Source organism: Heterocephalus glaber, unplaced genomic scaffold, assembly GCF_053883595.1.
Source record: "Heterocephalus glaber isolate CG9 unplaced genomic scaffold, H.glaber_assembly_v1.0 deba00001608, whole genome shotgun sequence".
Lineage (NCBI taxonomy): Eukaryota > Metazoa > Chordata > Mammalia > Rodentia > Bathyergidae > Heterocephalus > Heterocephalus glaber.
Window position 1 is genome coordinate 34,441,088 of NW_028258379.1, and position 26,868 is coordinate 34,467,955.

The window sequence follows — 26,868 nt, forward strand, 5'->3', positions numbered from 1 at the left end:
GGCAACAGAGGTAAGCTACTGTTTCGCCTTGTGAGCTGCAGCCCTCTGCTCGTCCACTTAACTGCATTCTCGTGGTCTGACTCTTCTTCGCATCTTGAACAACTCCAACACAAATCCATGCAATTATGAATGAAAAGGATAAAATTACAATGGACCCAGTAGAAATCCAGAGAATCAACAATACCTACTTCGAGAACCTATACGCTAATAAGATGGAAAACAGAGAAGAAATAGACAGATTCCTAGATAAGTATGAATTACCAAAGTTGAACGAAGAAGACCTAAAAATTCTAAACAACCCAATATCAATCAATGAAATTGAAAACGTAATTAAAAACTTACCAACCAAGAAAAGCCCAGGTCCTGATGGCTTCACTGCTGAATTCTACAAGACATTTAGAGAGGAACTACTGCCACTACTGTTTAAACTCTTCAATGAAATTGAAAGGGAAGCAATACTCCCGAACTCATTCTTGGAAGCAAGCATCACCTTGATCCCCAAAGCAGAGAAAGACCCAAGAACTACAGGCCCATCTCACTAATGAATATAAATGCAAAAATCCTTAATACGATACAGGCAAATAGAATACAGAAGATCATCAAGATCATATACCTTGACCAAGTGGGATTCATCCCAGGGATGCAGGGATGGTTCAACACATGCAAATCAATCTATGTAATACACTATGTCAATAGAGCCAAGGACAAAAACCATATGATCATCTCAATAGGTACAGAAAAAGCATTCAACAAAATCCAACAAGCATTTGTGATAAAACTCTACAAAAAATTGGAATAGATGGTCTCTACCACAATCTGATCAAAGCCATCTATGAAAACCAACAGCCAATATCATACTAAATGGTCAAAAACTGAAATCCTTCACACTAAAATCAGGAACAAGACAAGGATGTCCACTATCACCACTCCTGTTCAATAGTTTTGGAAACATTAGCCACAGCAATTAGACACGACAAAGAAATAAAAGGAACAAAGATAGGAAGGGAAGAAATTGTTATTTGCAGATGACATGATACTCTATATAGAAGACCCCAAGAACTCCACCAAAGTCTTCTAGACTTAATAAACAAATTCAGTAAAGTAGCTGGATACAAGGTTAACACACAAAAATCAATAGCTTTCCTCTACAGAATGACAGACTCACTGAGAAAGAAAGAGGGCAAACAATTCCTTTCACAATAGCATCCAAAAAATTGAAATACCTAGGAATCAACCTAACAAAAGAAATCAAAGACCTGTTCTCTAAAAACTATACCACTATGAAAAGAGAGATTGAAGATGTCATCAGAAAATGGAAAGACATCCCTTGCTCCTGGGTAGGAAGGATCAACTTAGTGAAAATGGCCATACTTCCAAAACTGCTATATTCAATGAAATCCCAATTGAAATCCCAGCAGCATACTTCACAGACCTGGAGAAAACAATCCAAAAATTCATTTGGAACAAGAAGAGACCCAGAATAGCAAAAGCAATTCTAGGTAACAGAGACATGGCAGGGGGTATTACAACCCCCAACTTAAAACTATACTACAAAGCTACTGTGACAAAAACAGCATGGTACTGGCAAAGAAACAGACCTGAGGACCAGTGGAACAGATTAGAAGATACAGAAACAACTCCAGACACATTCAGCCATGTCATCTTTGACAAAGAAGCCAAACACCGTCACTGGAGGAAAGATAGCCTCTTTAATAAATGGTGCTAGAAAAATTGGGTTTCAACTTGCCAAAGATTAAAACTAGACCTATATCTCTCACCATGCACTAAACTAAAATCAAAATGGATTAAAGATCTAAATATTAAAACAGAAACGCTGAACCAGCTGGAACAGAGGTTAGGTAGAACTCTTAAAGATACTGGTGGAGGAAAAGATTTTATGTTGCCCGTGAACTAGCACAAACAATCAACAAGTGGGATCTCTTCTTACTAAAAAGCTTCTGCACCGCAAGAGGAACCACCAACAGTGTGAAGAGACAACCCACAATGTGGGAAAAAATTTTCACCTGCTGTTCCTCAGACAAAGGTCTACTATCTAGAATTTATAAAGAACTCAAAAAAATCAGCCCTCCCAAATTTAAAGACTCAATCCAAAAATGGGCATCTGAAATGAACAGACATTTCTCAGATAAAGAAGTAGAAATAGCAAATAAACATATGAAAAAATGTTCAACATCATTGGTCATTCGAGAGATGCAAATGAAAACAACACTGAGATTCCACCTCACCCCAGAAAGAATGGCTGCTATCATGAAATCCACCAATAACAAATGCTGGCAGGGCTGTGGGGAAAAAGGAAACCTTCTCCACTGCTGGTGGGAGTGTAGACTAGTGCAACCACTGTGGAAATCAGTATGGAGATACCTCAAAGAACTAGGATTGGAAGTTCCATTTGACCTAGCTATTCCCCTGCTGGGTATCTTCCCCAAAGAATTAAAAGAATCATACCACAGTGATATATATGCACCCATGTTCATAGCAGCACAGTTTGTAACAGCTAAAATTTGGAAACAGCCCAAATGCCCATCAACTGGAGACTGGATAAAGAAAATGTGTTTTTTTTTTTTATAAAATGGAGTACTATTCAGCCATAACGAACAAGAAACTAGAGACATTTATAGCTAAATGGATGCACATTGAGGCGATACTCTTAAGTGAAATAAATAGGACACATGTGTGTAATACTGAACAGTTTCTCCAATGTGAGAAACTGAAAGTATAAATAAGGACTAAAAGGTATAATAGATAATGTGAAATAGGAAGAAAAGGGGTAAAGGGGAAGGGGACGTAGGAGGGGTAGGGGAAAGGAAAGAAGGAAATGGAATTAATATGAGAAAATGGAAAAATAGGAACAAAATCTTTGTAAATAGGGAGGGATGGAGGGGTTGAAGAGAGGGCAGGAGAAGGGGGAAAAAATAAGAACCAAGAGAGATTATGTTAATGCAAATTATGCAAATTAATTTTAAAGACTAATTTAATTAATTATGTAAATTTCCAATGACGAATGTCATTGTATACCTAATATGTACCATAAAATTAAATTTTTTAAAAAATCTTATACAGTTAAAAATCACAATAGTATCCAATATTCAAAGTGAGAGATTGACCTACCAATAGCTACTTTAAAGACTCACTGCAAGCTCAGATAATTATGCCAAAAATGAAGACCAGTCTGTGACTCATCTTCTTATACCCAGGACTTAAATCCAGAGCTTTGGTACATCCTAGTCTCTAAATAAATATTTACTGATTCACTCTGAACTCCTATTCAATCCAAGGGCATGATCCCATCAAATGGCTCTTAAAAAACAAAATGTAGGGGCCAGGGATTTAGCTCAGGGGTTTTGCCGCCTGCTGCACAAGCATAAGAACCCGAGTTCGATCCCCAGTACCAAAAAAAAATGTATATAACATGTACCCAAACCATGTTATAAAAAAAGGTTCAAAGGAGATTCCATTCAAATAAAAGTCCCTTTGTAGAAATTTTTCTCTAGAATGTATTGAAACTAATAAAGCTTTAGTCCATAGTAGATAGCAACACTTCTTGATTTCTTGAATCAGTCTCTTAAGCTCTTAAATAGAAAGTTCCTGGCCAGGTGTAATGGTACACACCTGTAATCACTTGTAATCACACTCAGGAGGCTGAGGCAGGAGGACTGCTACAAGTTAGAGGCTAGCCTCGGCTACATAGTGTGTTCAAGGCCAACTCACTACATAGAGGGACCTTGTCTCAAAAAAACAGAACAAAATGGAAACAAAGTTTCCATCTCAATGAGACTTCAATTTTTTTTTTTTTTTTTTTGGTACTGGGCATCGAACTGAGGACCTTGTGCTTGCAAGGCAGGCAACAGAACCACTAAGCTAAATCCCCAGCCCTGAGACTTGAATTTTTAACAAACCTATTCCATCAACTCCCTTACTGACTTTCTAATACTAGACCCTACTCTCAGGCAAAAACAACCCATGAGATTAAGCCATCATCCTAGTCCATGTATGGCTAACAGCAAACACAGAGACTAGCCAAGAGAACCCAAAATAAGTAGCAATCAGTAAGAATAAAAGCTAAAGAGCCCCGATTTCCTGTGAATACTAATCAGTAAGGGAATAGCAAGTAAGTAGGAAAATAAAATATCTCTTCCCTTGTCTTTTTAACTGAAGTTGCCTATGTCTGGTTCTGTTCCTAGAGCCCCCAAATTCCAGCCCCAAAATTCCTCATAGACTTCTTCCAAACCTGACTTACTTGTTTTGCTTAGAAAAGACTCCATATAATAGATCTAAGTATCTAGTGACAATATGTGCTCTATAGATGATTTTCTCATTTTGAAAAGTACATCTTCTATTCTTAGCACTAAATTGTTCATGTTGGTAGTGGCAAACCTACGGCACACATGTTATTTGCTTTTCTTTTAAGACAAAAGGCATTACTGTATGAGTTGTTTTTTCTAAACTAAAACCTCAGTATTCAGGTTTTTGGTTTTTTTTGGTACCGGGGATCGAACTCAGGTCCTTGAGCTTGCACAGCAGGCAGCGAAACCACTAAGCTAAATCCCCGGCCCTCAGTATTCAGGTTTACTCACAGTATTGGGACTTTGTGATGAATTAGTGGGTTTTGGATTGCAGTTTGGGCACTCATCTCTAAAAGGTTCACCATCACTAGTTTAGTTAGAGAAGTGTATTAAATGTGTTTACAGGTAAAATTTGATGCATGTTATGATCACAGTTTACAAAATTTGGATAAACAGAAAAGGCAATCTAATTCTACTATAAGACAATCAAATGCTATCAATTTCCATATTTTGTACTCATTCTTTTTTTACACATCAATTTTCTTTATATAGTCGCAAAGAAAGTTTATGTGAAATAATACGTTGTACTTTTTCATTTACTACTTCTCTACCGTTCCACTCCTGGGAATTGAACTCAAAGAGTGCTGAGCTCCATTCCCAGTCCTTTTTATTGTTTTTTTTGAGACAAGTGCCACACGCCTAGAACCCCAGCTACTCGGGAGGCTCAGGCAAGAAGATCCCAAGCTCACGTCTTCACGAGCCTTCTGCAAGGTGCCACACCATTCTCATAACCATCACGTTAGAATGGGTGCATGAAATTTCATCAGAATATTACCAAAACTTAACCAGTCTATTTTCAAGACATAAAAGCAACTGTTTCTCACTATTACAAATAATGCTGTTTTAATATACTCTATTTAATTGACTAAGGAGACTTAGTTAAGAAATTATTCCAGTGGGCTTTTTACCTAATTACAATTATGATTATTTATAACTTTTTGAATACTTACCAGACTAATATGCTTATTATATGAAGTATACATGTGAGAGGCCATCGTCTCTACGGTAGTAAGTTTCTGTGGCTGAAGCAGGGAATTTAATCTGTCCACAATACTGATATCCAGCTCACAACACACTGGGTTTAATTTGATTTGTAATTCTGCCTTCTGAGGAACTGACGTAAGTCTTGCTTGATTACCCTTTAAAATAAAAGGCATTAATACAATCATTAATAATACTATAAAATGAGGTCAAACCCTTATGATTGTGAGAAAATAGACAGAAAATAAAATTTTACAAGTGGTAATCACTCAAAAAGATCTCTTACTTGGGTTCCTTTGTTCTCTGAATGCTTATAATGAAGCTGAAGACATACAGGGGGGTGGGCATCAGCTCCATCTTTAGAATGGAACGTTAAAAGCTTAAAAACAAAGATGAAGATAAATTAGGATACTAAGCTAATTGACACATGAATTCAGAGGTGTCAACATAATAATGGGAAGAATACTCTGAAGTCACAAGAGTTGGCTTTAAGTTTCCTTCCAGTCACTTACTAGCAATGCAAATCTTAGTACAGTTAGTTAACTTCTGTGACACTCAGTATCTCACCTGCAGAATGTAAGGATTCAAAAAATCAATGCGCAAGAAAAGACTACAGGCTGGGCGTGGCGGCGGACACCTGTAAGGCCAGCGTTCAAGAGGCTGCGGCAGAAGGATCACCACAGTTCGAGGCCAGCCTGAACTACATAACAAGACTGTCTCAAAAAAAAAAGGGAGGCTATAAAAATAAAAATACTATGTAATAGCAAGAAAAATACTATATAATACCAAGGGAACAGTAATACAGTAATGTTATTTTGCCAGTTTTAAGAAGTTTCTCTTGGTCACACTTTAGACAAAAAAATCAGATTAATGGCAAAAGATAACAAAATACTTGTCTTAAATAGTACTTAGCACACAACAGGGATTCAGTATGTGCTCGATAATAGAATTCTCCTGAAGTGTTCCAAAAAATGAATAAAATGAAAGCATTCATCTCATAGTCTGACACTATGAAACCACTCAATCCTCAGTTAAAAATTTTAACACACTTACAATGGCCTTGGATGCCATATTTTAAAATCTGTTTCAACAGAGATAAAATATGATAATACTCCTTTATGACTTCCTATAAATTTTTTAAGAAAATCACTGCTGTTCAATCAGTTCATAAAAAGGACAGATTTAAAGGATAATTCCAAAGGAACTAGTATTTACCTCTGTATAGTGGGGAGGAACAGAATGAAAATCAGTCGGGAACAGGCACTCTAAGAGCTCCATCTGGCCAATGGACACATCCGTACTAAAGAACCTCGAAGCTGATCTTTGTCTTTGTTCATAGGATATTTTGATGCCAGTACCTATGAATCTGTTATTCAAAAAAAAAAAAAAAAACCATGCAGCATTTGAGGTATCCATCTACTTTTAGATTGAACAATGTACCATAAGTAGTCAGAGAATAATACACAAATGTTAATAACGTATACTAATTCACCACTTACTCTGACAGGGTCACATGAGGAATAACTAATATAATTTATTCCTAAGGTTATTAACCAGAAAGACTGCTTCAAATTTCCTATTCTCTGACAAATTAGTTCTGTTGCTGGGAAATTTTTTCCAAAATACATTTATTTCCTAACACTGCCCCTCTTTATTCTACATTTTAAAATTTATATTTCAGTAGATAAAATGTTTCAAATCTATAAAATATGCAAAAGTCATTTCCTAAAATTACCTAAAAACATCATGCAATATTGTTAAAACTTCAACTGACAGAATCCAAATGAAGTCTGCCTCTACTTTCTGTGGGTTTTGTTGTTCTTGTTGTTGTTGTTGTTGTTGTTGTTGTTTTGAGACAGGATCTCACTATGTACTTGAGGCTGACCTTGATCTCCCTATGTTGCCCAGGCTAGCCTCAAACTTGAAGCCAACCTCCTGCATCAGCCTCTTGAGTGCTGGGATTACAAGCATGTGTCCACGCCCAGCTAAGAAAGATCACCTCCTATCTAATTTGAATTCTTTATTTTTTTTTTTGAGACAGGGCTTCACTATGTAGTCTGGGCTGGCCTTGAACTCACTATGTAACCTAGTCTAGGCTGGCCTTGAACTCACTATGTAACTTAGGCCGGCATTCACAGCAATCTTCCCACTTCAGCCTCCCAAGTGTTGCGATTACAGGCTTGCACCACTACATCCAATTGGCTTCTGTAATGTTTTCCAATTCGTAGATACTTGAAACCTTGTCAAAAATGGTAGGGAAATATCTTTATAATTTGATTATAAATATTATGGTACTTACTAATCTGTAGGGTATCTTTTGGTAGCTATCAAAACTACTTTGCATATTAATTTTAATACTTAAAAAATATTATGATAAAAGAAAACCTCCATGTATTTTCTAAAAAATAAATGTGCTTAAACCATCACTCAACAGTTTACAGTATAAGTAGTATTTGATTGGTAATAATATCAAACCTACAAATTCAAATATCTCCTCAACTATTAGGACTCAACTCATAAAGGATCACTGGCATTTGGACAGCTTTTTATATTCTTTTAAGAAGTAGAAAATGGGGCCATGGATTTAGCTCCGTGGTGCTGCTGCTTGTCTCACAAGCCCAAGGTCCCGAGTTCAATCCCCAGTACCAAAAAAAAAAAGAAGTAGAAAATGTAGCATCCCAAGCTCAGTCAGCCTTAGTATTGTTTCTCACCCCTTGGCCAGCAGCCAATGGACCATTTCCAAGTCCCTTCTCATTAGTTCTACTCTCACCACCATCAGTCCTGATAATGCCAGTGACAATAAGAACATTTTACTGACTATAATAGTGGCAATGGGATGAGAGCAAAATAAGGTCAAAGAAATGGCAGAAGCAGGGCAGGGAGCCACAGATATAATTAAGCAAAACTCTGGATTATCTAGACCTATATCTGCACTGCTCTACGTAGCCTGAATGAGAGCATCAATACTAAACACCTCTATAGCACTGCAAGAATACTTCACTCATTTATAAATCGAACATAAATTATAAAAATAAATGCAGACAGACGGATGCAAACATCCACATGAGGCTCTTTCTTGAGATTATTAATGAACATAAAAGAGTTTACCTAAGATGATCATGTGAGCAAGCTTCCGCAAACACTGCTCGGAAAGACTTAAAATCTGCTGAAAATCTTGCAGGATCAATCTTTTCTATACAAGTAAAGAAAGCTACAGCCATAGGTGTCAATGGATTGAGGTTCAATGACGTCTCAGGCGAAGATAAAGGATCAATGTGAAGCACGGAGACTGAAAAAGTTCCAATAGCTAGCCTAAAAATAAGCTCAGGCCTGGATTCATCCATTGAAACGGATCTAGACGGGAGAGCTGAAATACATGTATTCAAAATATGTATGTAAGTTTACTACTTAAAGATAATTCATGTGCATTTACTCATGTATTAGCTTTAAAAAACAACTGATCACACAATTAGAATGATATTAAACACGTATGGTAAAATGAATTGTTATCTTGCTATATCTTATATCCAGGATCCTTGATACTTGAAGCAGAAAAGAATCACATTACAGCCTAGCTATGGTGCACGCCTGTGATCCCAGCACTTTGGGAGGAGGGAGAATTGCAGGATCAAATTCCACCTGGACAACTTAGCCAAGACCCTGTCTCAAAATAAAATATAAAAAGGCTGGAAATGTAACTAGCTCAGTGCAAAGGCCCTGGGTACAATCCCCAGCTCCAAAATAACAAAGAGTTATTTTACAATAGTAAATATATGACCAAAGCTTTTACATTAATAAAACTATATTGGAAAGTGAAGATTAAACAAAAACTATGCACCAAATTTTCTTTAAGTCTTATGTTCATTTCAACTAAAATTTTCAGAGTAAGGGGGCTTAGGGGTAAAGTGCTTATCTAATGTACATGAAGCCCTGGGCTCCATCCTTAGCACTGCCAAAAAAGAAAAAAATGCAGAGTAAAAACATAAGATTCCCTTTTAAGGAATATATAAATAGTGAAAAAACAAAGACATACACACAAATACGGGGTTGGGGGAACAGCTCAGCAGTAGAATGTGTGCCTGGCATATGTGAAGCCCTGGGTTAGAGCCTCAGCAACAACAACAAAAAGAAGAAGAAAAAGAAAAGGCTGGGGATTTAGCTCAGCGGCACCTGCACCTGCCTGGCAAGCACAAGGTCTTGAGTTCGATTCCTGGTATAGAGAAAAAAGAGAAAAAAAGAAGAAATCAGCTGGATTATGAAGATTCCTAAGCTCCAATAACAGTAAGAATAAACTGATAGTGTACTTTTTCACTAACAAAATAACAATGTCTTAATACACAAAGAATACACTAAATGAGCAACTGTTCTAATATATTTCACCACGAACTGTTTGAGAATTCATTTTCCTTCTCAACTTTGTTCAATGGCCCAGACTAAGGGAAATTTTATGAAGGACAAAACAAACAAACAAAAAAAGCAAGGACTTTTTTAGCATGTTTAGCCATCAAGGTAAAAAAGTAAATAAATAAAACTGACATTTATGGGAAAAAAAGAGAGAAAATAAAAATGAAAGAAGACAGAATGGTTTTTTTAAAAGTAACAAATTGTTTTTAGTTTTTAAATTTTCAAAAATTCCACTGGAAACTAACAATAAGTGTCTTCCTCGTACTTACCTGCCTTTTGCAAAGATGCCGGGTGAACTAGGTTGGGTGGAAATGATGACCCTCTCACTGGCTGCTCTTTATGAGGATCAAGGAATTCTCCCCAAGTTGGCTGAAGCTATGAAAAGATTTTTTTAGAGGACATGAATAAACTACAGAATTTTAGAAGCAACTTTTGAATTAAAAATACATATATATTAAGTAATACTTTACCACAGTAGCACTTAATGGGGATCCTGCTGGGGTATTTGTGTATGTACTAGTTAATGATAACTCCAGGTCCATATTTGGGGGATCCCCAAGGGGTGGAAGAGAAGAGAGACTATGGGACATATCCATATCCGCCATGGAGAAGAAAACTTCTTCTTCTGGAGAAAAGTAAATGTCATCACTGATGTTATAATTTCATCAATTCATGTCTTTAAAGTAAGCTAATACACATAAATAAAGTCTTCTTCCTTCAGATTACCAAGACATAGTGGTGCCCCAAACTGTATGTTATTTCCAATGGGATAATATATTTGAACCTGAGATATTAATGGCACAGTAAAAACTCAACTGAATGAATATAAATTAACAAAAGGTTAAGCTCTCCTGCTAATGGATATTTTGGGTTTTTTAAATATATTATATTCAGTTATTACCAGATATATATATATATATATATACGCATATATATGTATATGTATACATATACATGTGTGTGTGCGTATATATATATATATATATATATATATATATATATATATTTTTTTTTTTTTTTTTTTTTTTTTTTTTTGGTACCGGGGATTGAACTCGGGTCCTTGCACAGCAGGCGGCTAAACCACGGAGCTAAATCCCCGGCCCAACCAGATATATTTTTAAGTGTCATATGACGATTCAGAAGTCAAAATTCAACCATAAAAAAAGTCAAAATTCAGATTTTAAAGTGATATTAGTATGCACAATGCCCTGGACTCAATTTCAAGCCCTCCTAATACCAATAGATAGATAGACAGATAGATAGATAGATAGATAGATAGATAGATAGATAGATAGATAGATAGATAGAACAAATATATTGCAATCTGGTTGCATGTGGATAGCGCTACTTCCTTTTAAAAAAAGAAAACCAGGGCCAGGGATTTAGCTCAGTGGTTACACTGCCTGCCTTGCAAGTGCAAGGTCCCGAGTTTGATCCCTGGTTCCAAAAAAACACCAAGTACATTATTTAGAATTCAATTCTATTTACATTTCAGTTCTTTCTTTTGGGAACTATTTTACCTTCATGCAAAGGAAGCTTGTTATGGCCAAAATTTGAGTATGTTTTAATTTTGTATTTGGTTCAACATTCCATACTTAAATTGATTCTTATTATTTATGGTATCAGTGCTTAAACATTCAGTAACAACTGTTAATGTAAGCATGGAAATGTAATAAGCATGGAAACATTTATATTTACATATAATTGATGGAAAGATTAATAAAGAAAAGCTCCCTATTTAAAGAATCTACTATACATCATTATGTGAGCCTATAATTTGACAAAATGAATAATTATTTTCAATTTGTCCTTTGTGTAAATCTACATTTTATAAATAGACTTTCCTTAGGAAAATAATTTATATACAATCAAAAAGGATAACCACAGTAATGATGTGCTGATACATCACTATAATGCTGTAGTTAGGTCAATTTATAAACTGAAACTCTCTTATATTATAGGTCTTTTGTTCTTCATTGCTAACTAAATTAAGTTTAATTTTACCTATCATGATAAGGTGTGACTCTGGGGTCAACTGAGTTGCTTACCACGGCTAGAAGGTGTACGAGCCGTTTCTGTCTCATAAAAGCTTTGCTCTGAAGATACACCCACAGACAGGGAATCTTTTCTCAAATAATACCGGTTTAATTCCATCTGAATTCGATACTCGTCTTCCTGTTGCATAGGTCGGTTTTTCCTATCTTTATTAGCTAACCCTATTTTGCTAGAATTGTCTATAAGTATACAAAAGGAAAGCAAGACAGTAATTAAATTTGGAGTAATTTACTTAAGCATTTCTCTCCCCAAACCCATTTATCCAAAACCAATGGCGAATGAACACCACATTCAGTGCAAAACTACAGCTACAGTTATAAGCAAGTTATAAGCAACAGGAATCAAAAACTTACCTGTGTGATAGATATTAGTCATTAAAAATATTTTAATATGCATGCTATTTACTGGGTCCAAAAATTATATTTTCTCAGTTTATACAACTATCCTTAACCAAAGAAATAAATCAGAGCATTTTTGAAAGAGTTAAGAACGTAATACAAATAATCTGAATGTAAATTTGTACCATAATACAATTCAAAGGCCCCAATCCAATTAACTATTTAGGATTCTTATTTAGTCTCATCTTTACATTCTACATATTCAAAAATATACTTTCCTATATGAATGTTATAGATTTAAATTTTAAAGTTTCAAAGAATTAAAAATAATAGTTGAGTTATACTTGCCTGGTCCAGCAATAGCTGCTAACATATCCAAAAGCAAGTGAACCTGCCCTGGCGACAGGAACAGATGAATAGAGTCTATCTGTCCATCAACATCCAACTTAAAGAAAAAAAATTAGGGATGAATACCCTTTAAATGCTCATCACCATAAATCTCATTATATTTTACATTACTGAGATAAATACTTACCTTTATCTTAGATTCCTTCACCTAAGACTCTACTAATTCATGCAATCTAAATGAAAAGCCTTAAAGGCCATTAAACTACTGCTTTAGAAGGAAAAATCCTGAGGAGTCCCATGCTAGCAAGTCCAATGTCATATATTTTATCTCTTTGTCTTCTGAGTATTTGTTATTTGAGAAGGCATTAAGACTGTGTCAAAGAAAGAATATTAAGGAAACAATACTACAGTATGACCTTCAAAAGACTCAAACCATGGTCCTTAAAGCTCAGTTTGAACCAAGAACAAATAAAGTCGACTTTCATAAGCCTGTCCATGGGTCACACTCTGCCAACACGGCCCCTCTCAGGTGCTTACTGTGTTCCACTAAGTCTATGCTCTCTGGGCTGTAAAAGTAGCAGCTACAGCAGAAACAGGGTCAGCAGAGGGTACTTTGGGGGACTTCCCTTATTGCACCTGTCCACCCATATTTCCTTCTACAAATAAAAGTTCCATCACACCCTCTTCCTGATTCTTGTGCAAAATACTCTGACAAAAGCAATAACTCTATTCTCTACACTATCTCTAAAAAGATGCATATCTCTATCTTTTCATTCACTTCCTCTTAGTTCTAACATGGGAAGAGTAACTTCTGTTATTATCCTTATGCCATTTTGCAACTGACAAATTATTCAACTAATAAAACATAGCTTCTATTCAACTAATAAAAAATAGCTTCTTGCCCAAGAGAAAAACAAATTCCTTCTCATTCTAAAAACAATAAACTACACAGTGACTATGATATAAATTTTCATGATCTGACTAAGAATACAACACACTATTTAATAACAATGATCATTACTATCATTTTTTTAGGGGCTCTTTGTTGACTGCTGACATTCCTGGCCATGTCCTCAATTACAGCTGAGGAGAGCAGGAAAATGTGTTTTTGATTATACACCAATTCTTTTCTTAGTACTGAGAATACAATCTCTGATCTTCCTTAGAATGATCAAGAGTCTCATTTTCAATTTTTTTAGAAATATTTCATTATTAGCTGGGGATGTAGCTCAGTGGCACCGTGCCTACCTGGTAAGTGCAAGGCCCTGATTTCAATTCAATTCCCAGTACCAGAAAAAAAAAAATATTTCATTATTAGTACATTCTGAATTTGGTATACATAGAACAAAGTTCTTATTACTTTCTTTTAGAAATATACGACAGTAGGGTAGAGAAGGTGAGCAGGTCCCAGCACCCAGAAGGAAGCTCTCTGCCTCCATCCCAGGCTCCTAGGGCAGAGAAGCTCAGGTGGTCCTAGCACCCGGAAGGAAGCTCCCTGCCTCCATCCCAGGCTCCTAGGGCAGAGAAGCTCAGCCGGTCCCAGCACCCAGAAGGAAGCTCCCCTCCTCCATCCCAGGCTCCTAGGGCAGAGAAGGTGTGCTGGTCCCAGCACCCAAAAGGAAGATCCCCCACCGCCATCCCAAGCTCCTAGGGCAGAGAAGCTGAGCTGGTCCCAGAACCTGGAAGGAAGCTCCCCCGCTGCCATCCCAAGCTCTTAGGGCAGAGAAGATGAGCCGCATGGTTGCCAGAAGCAAACCGACCCCACCCCCGCCCCAGGGAAATGAGAAAACACATAAACAAGCCTCAAAAACAGACTTCCAGATCACCTACAGCAACCCCAAAGGGAAACGAGATAGAACAATCTGATACTCAACTACCTGGACTCTCTGAACTGCCAACAAAAGAGGATCTGGGAAAAATGAAATCAGAAATAATTACTCAGATAACAGCAAAGATTTTGCTCATGGTGCAAGACATGATTAATAAATCTAGAGAGGACACAGATAAAAAAATAGAGCAGCTGAGGAACATGATGGAACCCCAACATAGGAAACTAAGGGAATCCATAAAACAGATACAAACAGATTTCCAAGAGATTAAAAACTCCATCGAAAGTCTGTGCAGCAGAATGAAGAATGTGAGGATAGAATTTCACATATAGAAGATAAGATTGCAATTAGTGAAGAGGAAAAGAAAAATTGCTTTAAAATTGTAAGGGTACACAAGAAATCAATCCAGCAGCTGCTAGACGATCCAAAGAAGAATAACATAAGACTTGATTGGAGTCAATGAAGAAACAGGAGAGAGTGCAGATGACATAAAAAAACTGTTCACAGAAGTGATGGCAGAAAACTTCCCAAGGAGGGGCAAAGAACTTTACATACAGATAAGTGAGGCATATAGGACTCCAGCTAGCCTTAATCAAAAAATGTCTACACATAGGCATATAATAGTTAGGATTCCAGAAATTCAACAGAAGAACAAAATTCTACAAGCAGTGAAAGAAAAGAAACAAATCACATAAAAGGAAAGCCCATCAGAATCACAGCAGACTTCTCAATGCAAACCCTCAAGGCAAGAAGAGCTTGGAGTGATGTATTTCAAGCCCTAAAGGAAAACAGCCTCCAACCCAGACTGATGTACCCTGCAAAACTATCTTTCAAAATTGATGGAGAAATAAGATAGTTTCATGATAAAGAGCACCTCAGGAACTTCATGAATACCAAACAAGCACTCCAAAAAATTTTAGACAATAGCCTAGGAAAAGACAATGAAGATCACAACCCCAGGAAACCCAGCAGAATGAATCCACTGGGCGTGACAAATTAAATGCAAAGGGGAAGAATCCAACAAAAAGAAAAGGTCATGACAAGGCTTTTCAAACTTTGAACTTCAACTCCCTAATGAGTGTATAATTCAATCTTGTTATTGTACTGATTAGTATTTTTCTGATTCTAGAGTTGCACACCATTCCTTGTGCTATACTGGCTATTTATCATCTTCTTATGTCTACATTTTAATTGGGTTGTCTATTAATGAGCTGTAAGAGTTCTTTATATATTCTGGTCATAAGTTGTATGCATTGGAAATATGGTCTGTTTAAGGACTACTTTTCATTTTAATGATGTCATTTAAAGTTCTAAATATTGATGGAATCTCATTTATCATTTTTTTTCTTTTATACATCATGTCTTTTGTATCCTAGGTAGTTCTTGCCTACCCTGAATTCATAAATATTTTCCCTTACAATTTCTTCTTAAAGTTTCATACTTTCAGGCTTTCTTATTTAGGTTCACAGGTCCCTTCAAGTTGTTTTCATGTATGGAAATAAAGGGTTGAGGTTAATTTTTTATATATGAAAAAAAAAAAAAGGAAATATAAGACAGAAAATAACAACTAAAAAGAAAATTTCAACTCAGCGTAATAAGGTAATGAAAAAAAGTCTTTAAATTCAATCCAGGCAGTCCCTTACTTTAGTATATAATGCATTCCCAAAAACATATGCCAAAACTAAACATGAACTACCAGACTTACATGCTTCTCAACAGAATACTATTTTCAGAACTAAAAAAGGAAAAATGTATGAAATTTTTTGTAACATTTTAAACTCACAGTTGAAAGACTTAAGTTTAATGAATAGTGTGAACAGACTAAAGCTCTATCGCTTTGGGCAACCCAGGAATACCACCTTTGTCTATACTCCATTAAGGTTATGAAATCTATATTTCTCAGTGTTAATCTACAGGACTTTTATTTTCATTATATTCACATATTTTATTATAGTATTTTCATTATATTAGCATTCATTTTCATTAAATAAAAACAAAATCTCAAATACTCAAATTACTATACAAAAGTTACTGTATAGGCAAGGATAATAGTATCATTAGCTGGGGATTTAGCTCAGTGGTTCCGGCGCCTGCCTCACAAGCGCAAGGTCAGGAGTTCGATCCCCAGTACCAAAAAAAAGTAATAGTATCACTAAATAGTAAACCCTGCCTGGCACACAATGTCACCATGCAAAATTTCCAGATGTTCATTTGTGACTTAACATACAAAACTCTAAGAGTACAATATAAACAGCACCAATATAAATCAATACACAATGTGCAAAACTTTGGGTTTACACAAAGATCAAAAACATACAAATGTTGAAGACTATCGCTTCTCGGCCTTTGGGCTAAGATCAATTGTAATGCTGAAGACTACATATAAGGAGTCCAAACAAAATTATGAAAGTTATTGCTATGGTTCTTCCTTCTTAAGCAGATGCATTGCCCAAAGACAGAAGTGTGCTGTTTCCCACAGCAGGCGAGGCCCTCAGGTGTTTACACATACCTACTCCAGTAACATACACATACCTGCTCCACTAACAATCTCCTCCTGCTATTTACTTCATGAAGGGCTGGAATCCTTGTGAAAGGATTCTACACCATCTGAGGTGGGGTGGCAGTAAACAAAGGGGAGGGCAGTAATCTGTAAAACGAGTGTCTTCATTCTAATTATCACTTTCCTTCTCCTCCAATCCAGTCAAGTATCCCAAATCCAAGGGAGTAATTCCAAGGATTCTTCACTCCCCTGAAAATCTTTCTATACATATTCCCAAGTATTTAGTGCCTCCCTCTTGTGTGTTCCCACAGCAATCTCTATTCTCCTGGGTATATCTTTCAGTAAGGCAAAGCTGGTATTCCACCCACCTCTGCATCTGTTTCAAGAACCTGCACAGGGCCTGACATTCAGCAGTCACTCAAATATCTCCAGTTAGCTGGATCAGTAATAAAAATGAATAAATCCTGGTAGCCTCTTAATTTAAACCAGAGTAAGAAAATAAAGTGTGACAAATACATTTTTAACTGGTTAAATAATTGTGAGGCTCCTGATTGTCCAATGCTATTGATCAACATTTGCTAGGAAACAAGTACAAGTGCCTCTATTAAATGTCTTCCAAAAGCCATGAGGCACATTAGACAGATAAATCTCTTTTTATAAATATTATACAACTATAAAAATAGTCATCCATTCATACATACATAATTACATAAATATCTTCTACAGTGGAAAGCTCACTTTCCAAACCTCTTTCCCTTTAAAACTTCTTAATTTTATGACTGAAAGAGATTGTATAATGAATTCCTAGTCATCTTAAATATGCTTAATACAAAAAGGGATTTTTTTTGTTTTGTTTTGGGGGTTCTTTTTTTTGTGTCTGTTCCTGGACTGCATAGAAAGCAGCCTTTTGTAAAACCTGACTTGCAGTGCAGGGCAAAGGCAGTCCTCACTTGAATTCTATGACCTAAGACATTTGCACCAACTGAGAGTAAAAATACTGACTGGGAGACAACAGATATTTAGTTAAGGATAACCAACAGTAATCAAGCAGGAGGAAACTATATTGATTAAAGAACAGTCATCGTTTTACTAGAGAAAATAAAATGAATCCTGACCTTAGCTCCAGGAAGTACTTCATTCTGTTTCAATGTGAGACTCAATTCCATTCTACCAAACAACCCTCCAATCTGCACTGGGTCCGAGGGTGCTATCTCCGGTAAATTTCTAGTTAGTTGTGGGTGTGGCTCATAAATAATCTTGGGGTTCCAGCTAGGTGACAGCTTTGGCTCAGTTTCCTATAATAATGAAAGAAGAATAAAACAACTATTAAATACTTCAGTGGAAATATACTAGAATTCAAAACATAAATGTCAACTAAAATGAAATATTTGACATCAAAAATTGTATTGTTCTGCACAAGCACAAGGACCCGAGTTCGATCCCCAGTACAAAAAAAAAAAAAAAATTGTATTGTTACAATGGATAAACCAGTATCTTGTAGCTAAAATGAAATGTGGGACAGTTAGGTTAGCATAGTATCTTGCAGATGAAGATAAATCATGGAAAAGAACTTTCTGAAGGAAACACAGTATCTATCCACATTGCAGCAATAAGAAAAGCTAATAGACACTGTATAACTAAGAAAATCTGATTTGTGAAATACTGTCAAAGTTAAATTATGGAATGACTGATTGACCAAAGGGTTCTGTGCTCCTGGAAAAAATTAACAGAGTTCCTTAATCAGAAAGTATTTTTTAAAGATATGATTTGTAAGATAAGTTTTCAGCAATACATTATGAAGGTGATTCTGAACACTGTTTAATTTCCTGAATTTAATGCAAAAGGATATTAGATGTTAATATACCACTTTGCCCCAAGACACAGTATCCAATGCTCCTCTAGCAAACTAATGAACAGCTAACTGATGGGAAAGGCATTAATTCTGAGGGTTTCAAAATCTCTGAAATACATATCACCACCACTGAATATTTGTGTTGACTCCCAAACCAGATCGAGACTATTAACCTATGTTACATATCCTAGCAAAATTTCATAGCCTTCATTTAAATTCAGCATTCTAAAAATCTGTGATTATGTTTTGGGTGCTTTTCCTTACCGCTGGTGCAGTTGAACACACTGGGGAAGATTTCGCTGATGCAGAAAATTCATCCCAGAAGATAGACACTCCAGAAAGCTGAAGTAATTTGTGAGCAAAAGCGGTGGGTTGATGCACATTGATTCCTGAGGATTCATCAGCAGTTTCATCACAGTATACAGTTCTGAAAAAAACAAAAAGCGCATTTGTACAAAATTCCCAGGAAAACTTATTTGCAATGATAAAAGATGATGAGCTTTAAAGTTAAAGAGATTTTTCAGGGGTTAGTTCTCCTTTGAATATGTCTATAACAAGAATGCCTATAATAGGGCTGGGGATTTAGCACAGTGGTTTCGCCACCTGCTGCGCAAGCACAAGGACCTGAGTTCCATCCTCCGTACCAAAAAAAAAAGAAGTCTATTGCGAGGCAATGGCCACCCTCAGGAAACAAGTCCTTACAGACTGACCTCAAGAATGCCTATAATGCAGGTCAGCATCAAATAAAGTATTTCACAAAGAGACCTTAACTCCAAGAAAAAAAGTCTTATGAGTCTCTTAAATTTTGGTGGGAAAATTAGTAACTTCCTAAAGTTACCTTCAAGAAAAACAATTCCTTGGCTGGGGATTTAGCTCAGTGGCAGTGTGCCTGCCCCGCAAGCAAAAGGTCCTGAGTTCAATCCCCGGTACCAAAAAGAAAAAGAAAAACAATTCCTACACTCTCTCAAGAAACATCTCCCGTAACAGTAAGACACCACTTGGCTCCCAGTCTCAAGTCTAACAAGGAATGACATTTCTGAATTCTTCTGTGACCAATACCCAGTTTAAACAAGATAAAGAATGTGGTTCTAGGACTAGGCGGGGTAGCACACCCTGTTATCCCAGCACTCAGGAAGCTGAGCAGGAGGATTGCTGTGAGTTGGAGGGGGCCACCCTGGGCTACATAATGAGTTTAAGGCCAGCCTGAATTACAGAGTGAGAGCCTGTCTCAAAAAAGAAATTTTTAAATGTGGTTTTAAATGTGAAAGATGTTAGATACTGTTTGAATACATCAGCTAAGATAATGGCTCCTCATTTTACAGGTCTGTTACAGTAACTGTTTTACTAATAAGAGTTTTGCGAAAGACAGAAACCCTAACATATGTTGGTAAAGGATACAACATAGAGACTCAAGGCGTCTTTGGTGCTCAGCATACAAAGCCATCCTGCCATCTCTGTGGGCAGCTCATACGGCACTGATGCAGGAACAGTTACTACTTCAGACCAGCACTCAGGCGCAACTATGAAAATGAATTTCTACTTCCGAGTTACTCATATGGATTCAACTGAGTATACAGAGAAAATGAAAAGCAGTGTGTTCCTATCATGTAATCACTATTTATTTTACATACTACCCTCCAAACTATCCTCACAGAATCCTCAAAAGAAACTGCCCTCACCCTTCCTCACTAAGCAGCACTCAGATAAGCACAGCTCAGTCAAAAAGTCACATTACTGAAACACGGCTAGGCTCGTTTCACTGTTCACAAGAAAAAGTCCCAAAAGGCCAAAGAGGGACTAAAATTTAACAACGCTCAATAATTGATTATTTTGATGTGATATTAACAGCTTTGAATTCAACATAGTACTACATATAATTACAGCCCAAATGGTGCTTTAAATTTTCAGTAATGAGATTAAAACATAACTCAGAGAGTAGCATTTCACTCTGAAATTATGCAATATTTTAATTTAATATCAACACCTCTACACTCCAAAAGCATTGCAGACATTTTTTTTCCAGTGCTGGGGATAGATACTAGGATTTCTCACAGCCCCAGCCCAACATCCTGAAATTTAACATGACAGTTACAATAGGGTTATCTATTTTCAGATATAAAACTTCTTACCTCTCTATTCGAATTTCAAGTGCAGTTCCAGTTTTGGAGTTCTCTGGCACATGTTCAATTCTCAAAACTGTGTCTATAAAAGTGACTTTTACTCTTCTTAGTACTACAGTAAACAAGTAATCATCAATGGAAGAACCATATTAAACTAAATAAAAACTTCTAATTAAAGAAATAAATATTAATTTGATAAGAACTTTAAAAAGTAAACTAGATTTATTTCCTTTACAATCCCCAAATCCTGAGCTTTGTATTAAATACCATGCATTCCTGAACACTTACCCAGTTACATCTCATCAGACACCTAAGACGATGACTAACGCTGTCTATTGGATTCTAATCCTGTCACTCTGCAAGCATAATAAATTAAACAAAGGAAAGACTACCGAGAAAAGGAGCATGCAGTTCAACTGAATACAACATTTAAAATAATCTCAATTCTAAAGTTCTGAAATAAGAACACCAATCCTTTTAAAATCAGTCCAATAGAGTTAGTTGCTTTATACAGGGCTTATTAAAGATACAAGTTACTAAATAAAATCTGAAATTTTGAAAATGTTCAATGACACCAAACCTGTTTCAATAGTTTCAGCAAACTTTTCAAGTCCTTCAAAAGGCTGGGATCCTTCTCCTTGTTCATCTGTTAGTTTCTGGCTAAGACACTCTTTTGCCAGTTGCATACTGCTGGTCATGAAACTTGACCAATACATAGGTTCAGAACCAGTAGCTGCAGAAAATATACATTAATCCTAAATTATTTCTCAAATCACAATAATACCATTTCTTAAAATAACACATTTCAAATAGATTGTTAACATTATGCTATTGACCACAGAAGCAATATTCTAGAAATTATTCTCAAGATTTAAATATTATCTTACTGACAACTGAAAACAACAACTAAAAAAGATCCCAGAAAAAATTCCAGAGACATGTGCTCTCACTGCATGTTTGTTTTTATCAAATATTAATTCAAATATTTATTAATTTATTAATTCATATATTCATTAAGGTATTTTTAGATACATGGTACTGTTCTAAATACTATAGAGTAGAGGTCAACAAATATTTTCTGTAAAGGATCAGATAGTAAATATTTTACGCTTTGTGAACAATATATTCTGTATCAGAATTATTCAACTCTCCCACAATAGTACAAAAGTAGTGAAAGAGCAGAAAGCAAATAAGCATGGCTACCTTTCAATAAATTTTTATTTATAAAAACAGGTGACAGGTCTGATTGATCTATAAGCTAACCCTGCTTCAGGAAACAGAAAAATAAATTAATTATGAAATACTGCATTCAGAGTTTACAGTATCATAGAAGAAGTAAAATACGGCTAAGAAGAATTAATAGGCTGCTATTACATGTTAACAGAAAGCATTACAAAGCTAAGAGGCTAATTCTTGTAAAGCTAAGAGCTAATTCTTCTAGCCAAAAATTAACAGGAAATCTGGAAAAGGCAGCAGATGACATAGGCTTTGGAAATCAGTATAAATATAGATAAAATAGAAGAGCATCCCTGGAGGAAGAAACACATGAACTGTGAAAAATCCTTTCTAGATCATCCATCCAGAGAAAATTCCATTGCACACCCTTACAAAATTCAAAGCAAACTGATGGAGATTACTAGAATTATTCCCTTCCAAAATGGAATTCTAAAGCCCTTTTAATGAAATATTTTCAAAAGGAAAAAATATCTTATTTTAAAGTTTTACTTTCCATTAGGAAGTATTATATCTACCTATTACAGTGAAAAGAGAATATTCTTGAAAATTAGTATCAGATTGTTAAAATTGTATTATTGTATACCCATATACCCTTCACCTAGACTTTTTAATTTTATCTAGTTCAATCCATTTTTTCTAAGTAGGTATTCTACTATAAAGAAGAACATTCCCTTCTTCCTGTCCACTTTACATGCTTATTTATTTATATCAATATGGGCCCAGGGATTTTTTACTTAGTGTATTATTATTATTGCCATTATTCTTTGTTTAACACTCCAGTTGTCTAAGATTTGGTTAATAGAAGTCCCTTCAAGTCTAATCTGTGTCCTTTCAATATTTCACCATCTATCTTTGAGAACTCTTCTTTGTTTGGGGCATGATACTTAGAATTTTTAAATTACAAATATCTTTTTTTGGGGGGGGGTACCAGGGATTGAACTTGGATCCCTACACTTGCAAAGCAGGCGGCAAAAATTACAAATATCTTTATCCAGGCATGGCAGTGCACGGCTGTAACTTCAAGTACTCAAAAGGCTGAAGCAGGAGGATCACACTTTGAAGACCAGCCTGGACAATTTAGCAAGAACTTGTCTCAAAATAAAATTTAAGGGGGCCGGGGATTTAGCTCAGTGGTTCCACCACCTGCTCCACAAGCGCAAGGACCTGAGTTTGATGACCAGTACCAAATAAATAAATAAATAAAAATAAAATTTAAAAGGGGCTGGGATGTAGCTCAGTGGTAGAATGGCTGCCTAGCAAGCATAAAGCCTTGGCTTCAACCCCAGCACCCAGGGAAAAAAAGGCCCTTTTTGGGCAACAAATAATTACATAAACCAAAGTATCCATATACTAAAGTTCCTGTGAGTAAATAGAGAAAGACACAACTCTAAAGATACAATCACGTACATCTTGCATACACAAATACAATTCAAAGTAATAAATGCTGAATTTAATGCAGTTAAGTTACTTTCTCAATTTCTAAAGGGTAAAAACAGAAGCAAATAAAACAGAAACATTAACACACCTACCTAGGCGAGGTCTAGGTCGAAAGACCATTTCTAACCCTTTCACTTCCAATGCACAATTATCTTGTAGCAAGGAGCCCCATGGAACTGACAGAGAAATTGACTGAATGAAGCCTTCAGTGACTTCTAAAGGTGCATCTGCAGACTCCAGGATTTCATTGAGACACTGAAGAGAAAAACCAAGTTCACTTTGAAATCACACAAACAACACAAAACTGTTAACTGGTCAAAGATGTGAATTATGACAACACATGATTGAAGCACTGGAGATAAGGAAAGTAGAGACAAGATAAAAGCTTACAATACAGTAGAGCATGAGACACATTTAGCTGAAGTGTGACTAGTTGTTTAACAGAGGAAATCAACTGCGTTCTTTGAACATGAGATAGAATTTAGTCTAGATGGGCCAGGTACTTAGCTCAGTGGCACTGTGCCTGCCTCACAAGCACAAGGTCCTAAGTTTGATCCCCCATACTACAAAAAAAAAGGCCCTTTCTCTTAAATCCTCCCTATGTACTATCTAAAGTACAAAATCCTCCAGGTAGGGCCAGCAGTACATCTTTTATTTTTTTGAAATGACATTCAAAGAAATTTTAAAAACTAGATGATATTGCTACTACAAAAATCCTTCAATTTTCATTTGCTTATTTAGGACGCCAGTATTTACCAAGCATATATTTTTTTAAAATTTCAGAATAAAATTTATGTTGGGCCCTATTGAATTCTAGCTATAAGTATATTCATCTACAGATTCATGAACCAACTAGGAAGGAGGAGGAGAAACTCACCTGTATTATTAAGAAGTTTATTCCCACTAAGTTTTCATATTTAACTTTAAAATGTGTAATATATTTACACTGCTCTGACCAACTGTACACTTAACCATAATTGTAATAACAATACAATCCAGAAGCAAAATCATAACACTTAAATTCTAATGATTATGGGAAGGTGGTTCTGGTAAGATGAATATGGTAAACACTAGAACAACCACTAATTAAAAGAAAAAAGGTAAAGAAATCATTAAAAGAATTGCTAGAAAATATTCACCTAATGCACAAAAAGTCTAATGTTAATAGGAAATTTTAAAATATGACCAATTTCAATTTACATACATGTTTTATTGTAGAGAAATGATAACATGATCAATAAGTCTTAAACATAAGATGTGCAGATTGCAGAATTATGAAGATGGATTTACACACAAAATAATGGAAAAAGACATAATGCTAAACTTCAACTACTAATGAAGAACTTTGGTATTTTTAAATGAATAATGGTAGAAACTGAGATCATACTGGATGAAAACAGTATTTTTTATATATTCCTTTTTTAAACTTTATTTTACTGGTACATGTTAGCAATATGTGAAGTTTACATTCATCTGAGGAGTATGTACATGTACATAACACATCTTGATTTTATTTCCCTTCTCCTCCCCATCTACCACCCTCCCTCCATCTCTAAATCCCTTTTCCCAACTTTCATTATTATTATTATTATTATTATCATTTTTGGTTCATGTTTATGATGTTTGTTTACATTCATTATGGGTATTTGGTACATGTACATGACACATATTAAATCTTTTTACCTCTTCCTCCCCTCCCCCCTCCCTCACCCCTAGTCTCTTAGACTCCTTCCCATTTGCAAGAGATCTCCATTTCCTTCTATTAATCTTTTATCTTGCTCTGTTTACTTTGTTTTACTCAAAAGGCAGATACCATATGTTATTTAAGCTTGTGTGTTTATTTCACTTAACATTATATTTTTCAAGTGTATCCATTTTCCTACAAAAGCCTCAAATTTATCTTTCTTTATAGCCACATAGTATTTCATTATGTACAGATCCCACATTTTCTTTATTCATTTATCTGCTGATGGACATATAGGCTCTTCCAGGATTTAGTGAATTATGTTGCTATAATTTAATGAATTATGCTGCTATAAACATGGTTATTCATGTATCATTGTAATATGATGTCCTTAGCTCTTTGGGGAAGATACTTAGATGGAAAATAGCTGGATCAAATGAATTTTTTTTTTTGAAATTTCTAGTTTTAGTTTTTTGAGAAATCTCCATACAGATTTCCATAATGGTTTGTACTAGTTTACATTCCCACCAACGATGTAAAGGGGTTCCTTCTTCATCACAACCATGCCGGTATTATTTGACTTCTTTAAGATTGCCATTCTTCCCAGTGTAAGACAAAATCATTAAGTTCATTGGTACATTGTAGGTGTACAATTATGATGACATTCATCATTGGGAATCTGTACCTTTACATGAGATATCTTGGTTATTTTTTTCCCCATTCAAGCCCTCCACCCCTCCTTACTTACAAAGACGTTGTTTCCGTTTTTTTCCTTTTCTCATATTTTTTCCTTTCCCCACCCCCTCCCTCTTTCCCTTCTCCTTTGGACCTTTTCTTCCCATCTCACATTATCTATTATAAATTTTTAAAATTTATTTATATATATATTTATTGGTAAATTTTAGGTATAAAATACATTTACATTTATCATTGGGTGTTTGTACCAGAACATGATGTATCTTAGTTTTTATTTTTTCTCCCATTACCTGTGCACCCTTTAACCCCTCCACCCTTCCCTATTTAGAGTTTGATTCCATTTTTTTTCTTTCTCATAATTTTTCCTTTCCCTTTTTCCCCTTCCCCTTCTCCTCCCACCATCCCCTAACCCTTGAACCTTTTATTTCAAATTATCAATTATTCACTTTAATCATTTTCATCCTTATTTACACTTTCAATTTCTCACACTAGAGAAACTATTCGGTATTTACACGTGTGTCCTATTTATTTGACTTAAAAGTATGGCCTCAATATGCATCCATTTATCTATAAATGTCTCTACTTTCTCGTTCTTTATGGCTGAGTAGTACTCCATTTTATAGAAAAACCACATCCTCTTTATCCAGTTTCCAGTTGATGGGCACTTGGGCTGTTTCCAAGCTTTAACTATTACAAACTGTGCTGCTATAAACATGGGTGCACATATATCGCTGTGATTTAATTCTTTTAATTCTGTGGGGAAGATTCCCAGTAGGGGAATAGCTGGGTCAAATGGGACCTCTAGTCCTAGTTCTTTGAGGTATCTCCATACTGATTTCCACAGTGGTTGCACCAGTCTACACTCCCACCAACAATGGAGAAGGGTTCCTTTCTCTCCACACCCCCACCAGCATTTGTTATTTGTTGATTTCTTGATAGCAGCCATTCTTTCTGGAGTGAGGTGGAATCTGTGTTGTTTTCATCTGCATCTCTCAAATGACCAGTGATGTTGAGCATTTTTTCA

At 35.7% G+C, this 26,868-nt stretch overlaps 1 protein-coding gene across 2 annotated transcripts in view; it reads right to left on the minus strand.

Moving 5' to 3' along the window:
• Window positions 1-26,868, minus strand: part of Atg2b (autophagy related 2B) — an 81,779-nt gene that overhangs the window by 43,168 nt on the left and 11,743 nt on the right. The window contains exons 2-14 of one of the 2 annotated variants that reach the window (XM_004836993.4): window positions 23,557-23,719; window positions 21,372-21,524; window positions 20,801-20,903; window positions 18,936-19,098; window positions 17,935-18,114; window positions 12,491-12,587; window positions 11,798-11,983; window positions 10,220-10,374; window positions 10,019-10,124; window positions 8,454-8,712; window positions 6,561-6,711; window positions 5,632-5,724; window positions 5,315-5,503 (exon numbers count right to left, since the gene is read on the minus strand). In XM_004836993.4, the coding sequence (XP_004837050.2) occupies window positions 5,315-5,503; window positions 5,632-5,724; window positions 6,561-6,711; window positions 8,454-8,712; window positions 10,019-10,124; window positions 10,220-10,374; window positions 11,798-11,983; window positions 12,491-12,587; window positions 17,935-18,114; window positions 18,936-19,098; window positions 20,801-20,903; window positions 21,372-21,524; window positions 23,557-23,719 (1,998 nt within the window). The remainder of the gene's footprint in view (window positions 1-5,314; window positions 5,504-5,631; window positions 5,725-6,560; window positions 6,712-8,453; window positions 8,713-10,018; window positions 10,125-10,219; window positions 10,375-11,797; window positions 11,984-12,490; window positions 12,588-17,934; window positions 18,115-18,935; window positions 19,099-20,800; window positions 20,904-21,371; window positions 21,525-23,556; window positions 23,720-26,868) is intronic. The other variant, XM_004836995.4, reaches the window with a different exon arrangement.